This window comes from Saccostrea echinata, unplaced genomic scaffold, assembly GCF_033153115.1.
Source record: "Saccostrea echinata isolate AGI-Se365-2 ecotype Australia unplaced genomic scaffold, CSIRO_AGI_Sech_v1 ptg000003l, whole genome shotgun sequence".
In the NCBI taxonomy this organism is placed as follows: Eukaryota; Metazoa; Mollusca; class Bivalvia; order Ostreida; family Ostreidae; genus Saccostrea; species Saccostrea echinata.
Window position 1 is genome coordinate 2,819,057 of NW_026889752.1, and position 11,132 is coordinate 2,830,188.

The window sequence follows — 11,132 nt, forward strand, 5'->3', positions numbered from 1 at the left end:
TATATATATATATATATATATATATATATATATATATATATATATATATATATATATATATATATATATATATATATATATATATATTATTTTATGAACTAAGAACATCTTTACACATGTACTACCTGTATTTGAAACTTAATGAGAAATATCAATAGCGGATTTTTGATGGTTTGTAGTTGGATATGGAATTCATTTAACGAGTGGGACAGGATTTTAATAAATATATTTTTACGATTGAAATAAATTCCATATTCAACTATAAAATCTTGAATTTTCTCTTCATAACATTTTCTAAGATTTAATTTCCCTTCGCCTCTGTCTTTTCTTTACACAGTGTCATAGGCTGTGATGTCATAGTTCAGCGATTGAGAAATTTTAAAAAAAAAATGCAAACATGGGTATCAACAACATTTTGAAAAAAATTAATTTTCGTGAGGGTTTAATTTACGTTGTTTTTGTGGTATGACGACACTCATGAATTCATATCCCCAATGAAATATTAAAATCATATACTGCAGTATCATGTTTCCCATTTAACCCGGAAATCAAATATCTCGAACCAGTATTTTTTCGTTAAACCACAAAGATTTGACTCCACGAAAATAAGTGATTTTACATATACATTTAGATTGATTGATTGATTGTTTTTTTTTACGTCCCATTCGAGAATTTTTCACTTATATAGAGACGTCACCATATACCGATGAAGGGCTTCAAATTTACCCCTATACTTGGCACTCAGGGCCATTGAGCAGTGAGGGTTTTTTATCGTGCCAACTCCTAGCGTGACACGGGACCTCGGTTTTTAAGGTCTCATGGCAAAGGAACAGTCACTACCTATGTTTACATCTTGAATCGCGGCCTCACGATCACGAAGCGAAGGCCCTTCCACTAGGCTACCGTGACCGCTCAGTATATATCTGGGGAAACTTGGTTCGTTTTAGTGTCCTTATTTCGTGTTATTTTCTTTTAGCTGGAATTGTTTGAATGTTACACTGTACTACAGATCTCATATTTGTTATCCTTGGTGAAGAACCGTCACAATATGTTTGGGTTGAGTGTTGAAGTTTCTTTTTCTGTAATAGACCGACGATACTGTTTTTTATTATAGATTTTTTTGATAAATGTAATTATGTAGAGAGTACATAGATTTGAATTAAATATAGACTATATAATTTGTTTATAAGAACAAATCAAATTGATTAGAGCAGTTTGTAAAAAAGCGCTAACTATTCCAACAAAGGTTATACATGTACAAGTATAGCTTAGATAGTTGTTAAATCTATATCTTATAATTTAATTTTCTAACATGAAAAATAAAAATAAAACAATGTCTCCTAAAATAGCTTCAATTTGTACAAAATTTAAATGAAATGTCAAGCGGATTGACACGTTTTTGACGTCAGTCATATTGTGACGTAGGTAACACAGATTATACGATATTAACTAATTTTTTCAGCCAATCTAATTGCGTGATACAATCAAAATTAAATTATTCAAATTAATACCAAGTTTTAATGATATGAATTCTGCGAGATTTTGTTCTACGTAAGAAAACATACATACAGTGCCATTCACCGTCCGTTTTCTAAAGTTTTACAAAAGTATTTTGAATGCCAGTGTTATGGTAAACAGTCAAACACTATTTCATTTAGAACGATTGGAATTGGTGAATGAATTGTGTTCTAATTCCATTCTTAACGCGACATTATTTCTTATCATTTGGATTCTACTGAGAGAGATAAGTTCGAGTGAATACTTTAACAATGGTATCTACTCATACCTGCCAATGTATCTTAGCTTTTTTGATAATTTTCCAGACAGGAACAGTTCAAAGCAAGATGCAAAATTTTGACAAGCTACTGGGAACATTCCATCAACAAGAAGAATTATTGATAAGTCTTAGAGAAAAGATAGAGGAACTTACCAAAACTGTGAATGACTTACATATTAAAACCGGGAAACAGGAAAAAACAATTAAAGAACTTTCGATCAAAACTGCCACTCAAGACTCGGAAATAAAAATTTTGCGCGATGCCATTAATAGTATGAAGGAATATTCCAGTGCAAATTCTGTGCATAGCCCTACCACAGACCAAGATCAGAAACGAAATGGTTCCTATATGACAAATTTTGAAATATATAAAGAAAGACAGAAAATGCAGGACCTCAAAAAGGATGTTAAACAGAGACCCCCCTGTAAGTTTAATATTCTTGTTAGTAAATTTCAAGGAAGGTGCAATTGATAGAGTATGACAATTATCTTTTCGTATAATTAATATTTAGATTTTTTATTTGTAATATCTAATATATACAAATCACTGCATGAAAATTTGGCTTTACAAAACAAGTAAAGATAATGTAAATCTATTATTTACAATGCCTTTAATTGGCTTTTCTGAAAAAAGTCAAAGTTGGAAAAGGTAACCTTTACATTAACTTTACATACACTTAAATATGATGTAATGTCCCACTTTTTCTTGACTTTACAAAAAAGTAAAGTTAATATTTACAAACATTAAACACAGTATTTGGGGTTCATTAAAGCTGATAATTACAAATCTTAAATTTAATTAAATATCATCTTTAATAGCCACAAAAGTTAATAATTACTTTTTCCATTCTTCTGAATAAAGCTTATGCATATAATAAATAAGCTTTTCCTTCCAAATTGAAACTGCAAAAGAAGTCTGGACATCATACTTAATATGCAAAGTAACGACAGATTGACTTAAACTTTCTTTATTACTATACCAAACATCAAATTTCTTGACAGTATCTGTTGTTCATAGTCTATCCTGCAAATCCCATACACATAAATAAGTATCCAGGACAGACCACATTTCACCAAAATCCTTTTCAAACATGTCATTTTGTTTTGTATAAAGAACCAATTGTTCATCCTTGAATTTAAAGATTTGAATTGACATGAAACTGTGCTCCGCTTTCTTGTTACTGAACATGCGTTTCTGTGGAAATCAAGTGGAAATCAACAACTGTCCAAATATATATTTTGTCACATCTTCCTTTTCAGAGTCCAAAACTTTTATTCTCATGCAGGCAGTCTTCTATTGTTTTCCTTCAAAGAAAAAAAAATATATATTTTCAGTGACATGAATATGAATATTTTCATAGGCATCTGTGTTATAAATTCAAATAAACTCTGATATCAGTATTCACAGTATCATGACTAATGAAAATTGAAACAAGATGCAACCATATTAATATATAAAAATTTCATACATGACCTTTAACCTCAAAAAGAAAATATTTTGAACCATTAATGTCAGCCTTTATTTTTACCAAAAAAATGATGCTAATCTTATCAAATAAGACAGATACAAACAGATGAACATGTTGTTATTAACTTATTTTATGATATAAATGGACTGGGCCACTAGCCCTTATCTTACCCCTAAGATTAAAATTTAATAACTCTGTAATTTCTTTGTTTATCATTACCTAATTTTTCTTTTGAAAGGATTATTTACAAAATACACTAATGTAGGAGTAATATAAGATTTCTCGTGACCTTCTGTAGCTAAGATACTTTTGCAGAATTGGAAAATGTTTGTCTTACTTGCAAGATAATTTGTGAAAAAGTACTGGCATGAGTATCTATGGATAATTACTGAACACATATAATTAACTCCATTTTCCTTCTTAGTAATCAGGTAACAAAAGGACCAATAGTTGCTGCTTATCGAGCTATAGTATGATACTCAAGTTATGGTTTAGGATATATGTACCTTTCTCCAAGTAGCATGTTGCTGCTCATGAATTATTTCTTGATCTTGGAATTGTAAAAGTTGACAGGTCCCTCATTTTGAAGATAACATGCTAAAATGGAATTCATCCTTTAGATAAACATTTCATACATCTGGATAAATATAGTCAATGTTTTCATAAATACTTTTGAGTTTGAAGCATACCAAAGAATGATTTTAAAAATACACAATGCAATCACAGTTAATAGTTATGAATTGCCAAACACCCTTATGTTTGTTTTCTTCACAATTAAAGAATACTTTAGGTCTAAGCAATACTTGCCATCTATAAAATTAAACTATTGAACCCTTCTCAAGTGTTTCTTCTTCATGAAAGATCTGTCAATAAGGTGTTAACTCTCTCACAGTAAGCTGAGTAGATGGAGCCTGGAAAAAGTAGTAACACATTTTTTGAAAACAGAAATGTATAATTATACTGACTCCCGAACAAGTCAAGCAATTGATAATGTAAATAATTGTTTAAGTAACATTTTAATGATACCATTTATTGATTTTTTAAAAACTAATATGTACAAGTACCATCAAAAAACATTGGTATCCCTTGGTCTGGTAAATTATACATTGTTGTCATCCATGACTTTTTTCCTTCAAGAACCTGTATAATTGATTTCACTGTACCTGTTTTTGAAAAATGGACATGGTTTAGAATACAAAATAATATCTATAAAATATAACCTAACTTGCCCTCTATTAAGAACATGGCCCCTACCCTGGCTTCTATTTTTTTTCTAGCATTAATGTAAACAGCTAAACATTCTAAAACTGTGACCTAGAATTGTTTTTTCTTGGTCTTGTTTAACCCATGATCCTTTACAGAAAAAAATGGAACATTATCCCTAATTTATCAAGTTACTTATCTAAAATACATATTTAGCGTAGTTTTTCCTGACTTTCATCAGTTTCAATGTTCCACAATGTATGCTGAAAACAGATGGAAAACGTAAACAAACCTGCAGTGCACGCCAGCCCGGGAGCTCGAGCAGTTTTCCAAGCAATAACCTCCTTAAATCTACCGGTAGATGAAAAGGTATTAAATCAACTGATCACTGGTTGCATATTTTCGTCAAAAATACCAGAAAGTCCGATGAGACCCGCTCAACTTGATTTGAAATGATTGGCTATTCAACCGAATACACAGTGCCATATTTGGGTTACTGTTAGAAGTAAATCGTTCGTTTTGTATTCAAGAAGACTTGAATGAAGAGGATTACACAATACTGCGGTGGAAAACATCGGTATAACATGATAATATATATTTCAGTATTTTAAAGTAAAACTTGTCAAATGAACAGGACATATTACTGATATTACCTCATATAAACAAAACCAATAAGCGTATGACTTATTCAGGGCACTTGCAATGTATGGGAACCAGTCTACAAGGCCACAAAATTCCGCCAAGAATAAACAAAGAAATTGCGGGATGTTGTTTACGTGTGTCACTCGACACTGACTGCAAGGTGATGAAAATGTGCTTAATTGTTGTGTATAACTTTTTTCTGTCTTTCAAGATATTGAACAACAGTCTTTTAACATTTCAGACGTAACATCTGGGGGTGGGGGGTGGGGGGAGGGGGGGAGAGAAGAGGGGTCACCTCTTAATTTATATTGTATCTACTACCACTGTGTATCATTGTCAAGATATAATAAATTGAAATGAAAAAAAAAATCATTAAAAATTTTGTTATAGATTTAGGACAGCTAAATAAAGGGGCGACTATTTTTTGTTTGATGCGGGGGGGGGGGGGATGGATTAAAAATATATTAACCTCAAAAATGTTTAAAAGATATGATCTCATCTGAACTAAAAAATTGAATAATAATCTTTCCTTGTCTGATGCCACTAATTCCTTTACCTCAGTGAATTAAGAGTTTCTGAGTCAGTTTATTTCCTTTTGTAGTGGCAACGGGGGGGGGGGGGGGGGGGGGGTCAAACTTTGTTCATTTGAGATAAACATGAATAACATGTCTCTGATTATTAAGGAAATCAAATATTCTATTCATTACTGGCTGGAAAATAATTAATCTGACTTAACAGTCAAAAAATTACCTTTTCATAATTTATCTTTTGTAGAAATGAAGAGTGGAGAGTTAATGCATGGTGCCAAGTATGGAAAGGTCTCTTGTGGATTGGTTGTGCCAGAGACAAATGTACATTATTTCCATGTTGGGTACTGTCCTTAAGAATCAAAGTTTTTTTCAATTACAAGGGACATGACTTTTTCATATGTTATCACTGTACAGAGATCAAAATATTTTTAAACATTGTTAGGTACTCACTCCATTATTCCATCTTTAGAAAAGTATTTAAAATTATTTTCTCACATTTTTTAAAGAGACCAATATGGTGAAGAGATTTTTTATTTTAATCTTGAATTTGGATATTATACAGGTCAGAAGTTTCGGTACACTTTGGGTGAGTGGCAATTGGGATGACCTTCAGATAGTTTGAGATGAAGAAGTTTTTTTAAATGATTGAAAGTGATCATCATAGAATCAACTCCATTATGAAGATAAATTATGAGAGTCAGGTGAGGAATTGACTTCAATGTGTTATCACATTGTGTAAATGAATCTTCATTATTAAGATCTTTTACATTTTATTTTTATGTATGAACTTGCTTTTCTATTATTCTAAACTTCCAAAAATAAAATTAAAGTAGTTAAAGCATGCTACAAACATTTTAAGTATCTTGGCAAGTTTTCAGGGATATTGCAGATGTGCTTTAATTTCAAAAGATAACTAATTAATGCAAACCTGGAAAAGAAATGGATGTTATTATCTATAATTTCCAAGATTATGTTTATTATTAGCACTCCTTTTGTCCAACACCCGAGAGATCTGAGTATCCATCCTACTGTTGAATTAATTGGTGACCAAGAAAAGATGACAGAGAGGGGAATCAAATATGGATGCCATCGTGATCAAGAATATACACACTGACTAGAAAATATCTGAAAATTTATAGATGAACATTCAAGCATTTATAATAATGAAAGTTATTCAGCAAGAGAGTTTTTGTACAAGTTTAATCTCAGTAAAATTGTGTATATTGTGCACAGAGGAACTTAGTATGTAACTCATTATGATTATCCATTTCTTAAGAGGATGTATTCGGAGTATATTTAAATAATCATTATCTTGTAGAAAAGAGCACACAAAACTTTTCTCTCTGTATGAAGCAAGACACATATACATACACTCAAGCATTAACCACAACCACAGTTACATGTTTTCCAGGGCATGTGAAGTCGAGCACACACAACATCTACCACAACACCAGTTACATATTTTCCAAGGCGTGTGAAGTCGAGCACATTCATGAAAATGTGTGAAGCTGGACACATATGCAAACACACAAGCATCTACCACAACCAATTACATATTTTCCAAGGCGTGTGAAGTCGAGCACATACATGAAAATGTGTGAAGCTGGACACATATGCAAACATACAAGCATCTACCACAACCAATTACATATTTTCCAAGGCGTGTGAAGTCGAGCACATACATGAAAATGTGTGAAGCTGGACACATATGCAAACACAATATCTACCACAACACCAGTTACATATTTTCCAAGGCGTGTGAAGTCGAGCACATACATGAAAATGTGTGAAGCTGGACACATATGCAAACACACAAGCATCTACCACAACCAGTTACATATTTTCCAAGGCGTGTGAAGTCGAGCACAAACATGAAAATGTGTGAAGCTGGACAGATATGCAAACATACAACATCTACCACAACACCAGTTACATATTTTCCAAGGCGTGTGAAGTCGAGCACATACATGAAAATGTGTGAAGCTGGACACATACGCAAGCACTCAAGCATCTACCACAACCAGTTACATATTTTCCAAGGCGTGTGAAGATGGACACAATGCAAACATAATCTCTTACCACAGACACAATACACATAACATTTAATCCAAAGTATAAAGTCAAGCTCAAACAGGCTCACTGCGTGAAGCTGGACACATGCATTTACTTATGCATCTTGCAAAACTACATCTGAACCTATATTCTAATAGGTGTTTAAGCAATTTTGTTTATTTTGTGAATATGTAAATTACACCATTATGCTTACAAGATGTCAACATTATTAACCTGTACATAAATACTCATTAGATAGCCTTTAATTGTTTAAATTGGAAATACTAGTACTTTGCCTCATTTATGTTGTGTAGTTTCTCATCAGTGCGCAAGTAGGTTAAGGCTTCCCGTAGAATATGACAGTGCACGCTGTGCCTTCACATCTCTGAACTACCAAAATATGACGTCATAATGGAAAATGACGTCAGGTCACTGCAAACTTGAGGTGTTATGACGGGGAGAGTGTCATGAACTTTACACTTTATTTCAAACTGGATGTAAAATGCTAGATAGCTATTGCAAAATTCACGGGTCGTTAAAGGTTTTTTAAGTCTTATATGTCCGAATATTTTAAAAATACGCCGCTTACCTACCCTTGATTAAAATTCATCATGTTCAAAATGCTTATGAAAAATATACTTTTGAAATGTACTCTGTTTTATACCCGTGGCTGGAGGTAGAATTTATTTTGTGTGTATAAAAGAGTCTGGCACAGGTGATTAATGAGGATTAATCTGAGAATTTTTGTGAAAATCTGTAAGAAGAAGTTGTTCTCTAACTGAATCTTGCTTGGGAAAAATGTGTGCTGGCTTTGTTTTAATACAGACTACGATATTGTCTGGAAAATACCCTCAAATTTGTAGGTAAATTTAATTTCTCAGGAAATATTTTGTACCCAAGTAATACTATGACTTTTCCCAAGCACATTTCGGATACACAAGGATACGATGAGTTTATTTATATAACAAAATGTTAATAATTATTGTGTTAATCAGCTGCGCCGAAGCGATTTATATGAAACACTTCAAAAAATTATAAATGACCGTCACGTGATCAACGAAGTCATGTGATATCATAACAAATATGCTATTATATAGCCGAGGAAACCCTTTATATAAATTGGAAGTACTAAAGTTCAGTACTTATAAATTAAAACCAAAACCGACCTCGCAATGACATATTATGTTTTGAGCGCATTTTAAAGCTTCGGGAAGCCTTAACATAGCTGCGTGATCTTGAGTAATAACTGAGTAAGGTATTTTTAGTTCCTTTTAAACTGCGAAGTTTTAACACATGTATATGCACCATAAAGGATAAATAATATTGTATTTTAACCTTTTTAATTTTATTCTTTGTCATTTTATTGCCTGTTCTAGTAAAAGATGTAATCTTGTAATGTTTGTAACTGTTTTTGGTAGATATTTATAAAGCAGAAATTATAACAGAAAAGGTTTCAATATATCTAAACTAAAAGCAAATAAAAAAGAGCTCTCCATCTATCAGATATCAGCAAATCAGATAAGTTAAAGGTTAAGTCATAGGTAATTTTAAAGTTTAATATACCTATATTCTGATATCTGATAGCATTTTTGCATTTGTGATTTTCCGTCTACAGTATACAAAAGTAGTATAATTTTTTATATTTTGTAGATGACAATCTCTAATACTAAATACAACTGGACATTGATATAACGCTTGAAAATTTGTGTATTTTTAGTAAGATCAAGTTTATCAAAATGGGATGGGGGTAACATAATAGACACATCAGATACCTATTTATTAAAAGTCAAAAGCGATTTGTTGAAATCTTATACGAGTGTATTAAACAAAAGCCAGTATTCAAATAAGGATTTAAAAAAGTTTCATATATATATATATATATATATATATATATATATATATATATATATATATATATATATATATATATATATATATAAACTTTAATGCAGCATTAAAGGTGAAAGGTTAAATTTAATTACCTTTTCGTGTAAGTAAAGATTACCTTTTCACCTTTACTTTTTGTAAAGTTAATACAAAGATGACCTTGCTTTTTGGAGCACCTTTAATGAGATTTACTTTGCAAGTAAAGTTTTGTAAAGGTGTTTTTTCAAGCAGTGAATGTTAATATATAATACATGATATTACTATATCGAGTATAATTATTTCGTTGCAGTTGTTATTTTTATTGTTATAATATTGTATCACTTCGTGGAAAGTACTATAATTTTGGATAATTTTGACATTCAATCTTTTGTAGCAAGAGAACTCCGACTTTTATCCCAGAGTATTCCAGACAATGAAATAGATAACCAATGTGCATTCTACGCCTATATGAACAAGGACGAACACACATTAGCCCCTCACCATACACTTATTTTTGATGTCGTGAAGACAAACATCGGAGACTCTTACAATAAGTTTACTGGAGTTTTACAGTTCCATCAAACGGGATATATGTCTTAACTTGGAATATCTACTCAGACGCCCGCAGTTATGCCTTTTCTAACCTCGTTATCAATCAAGACATCTTGAACAGTGCACTTGCAAACTCGTACGACAATGGTGATCGTCATGCATCCACTGGCATAGTCGTTGTCCCCTTGAATAAAGGTGATGTTGCGTTTGTCAAAACGCACAATGCAATCTCTGGAGTTGGAAATATAGAAAGCTCATCTGAGGCGCGATCGACATTTTCTGGATGGAGAATAAATTAATCCTGCATGTATACACCGAAAACGAAAATTATCTCGTCCATATATCCAGCTTTAGTGAGAGATTTTTTTCTAAGAGTATTCATACTTTACAGTATTTATTTCTTCTAAACGTTATAAACTGATAAATCTCGTTTTAACCTTGTGCTTAGTATTTTTAAATTAATTTGTCAAAATTAAAAAAAATGTGGATTTTCAGAATTGTCTTTGTTCATAACTTATTTTGATATGGATACCAATTGAGGAATATTCTCGGCAGACAATTTTGACACAAAGAAACAAGAATTTCTTACTGAAAAGATACATTTGTGGTGCGCAGAGTTGCATCTTCGTCCATATCAAGGTCGCTTGGACAGATCAAGATCACAGGTACACAAACTTTAAATCATAACTATTCTTGTCACAGCTTTAGAAAAGAAAAATGTAAAAATATCATAATCAGAGAGAGTGTGTTTTTAACTTAAAAAGGGTACGTATTGATAAAGTCAAGGTCAAAAGTCTTAGAAGTGTAATCCTTGCCTTGGTCGTCAATTTAAAATGAAATATATACTTTAAAACCAACTTTTATTCGTGCGAGAAATTATCCACGGGTTTTGCTGACTTATAATACTCAAGAATATTTTCTACTGCGAATCATTTTTTAAATTATTATGTAGAATGATAATACAGACGCTAAACATCATAGTGGGAGAGGGACTTTGAAATGGCAAATTTGATTAAAGCTGTTACGAATTAAAATTGGCTT

General features: G+C 31.8%; 1 protein-coding gene across 1 annotated transcript; it reads left to right on the forward strand.

Annotated features, from left to right (window-relative positions):
- Positions 1–1,844: 1,844 nt before the first annotated feature.
- LOC133178670 (uncharacterized) lies at positions 1,845–10,139 on the forward strand. The gene is made up of 2 exons (XM_061313391.1): positions 1,845–2,202; positions 9,934–10,139. The coding sequence occupies exons 1-2, from the start codon at positions 1,845–1,847 to the stop codon at positions 10,137–10,139; spliced, it is 564 nt and encodes a 187-aa protein (XP_061169375.1).
- Positions 10,140–11,132: the final 993 nt, after the last annotated feature.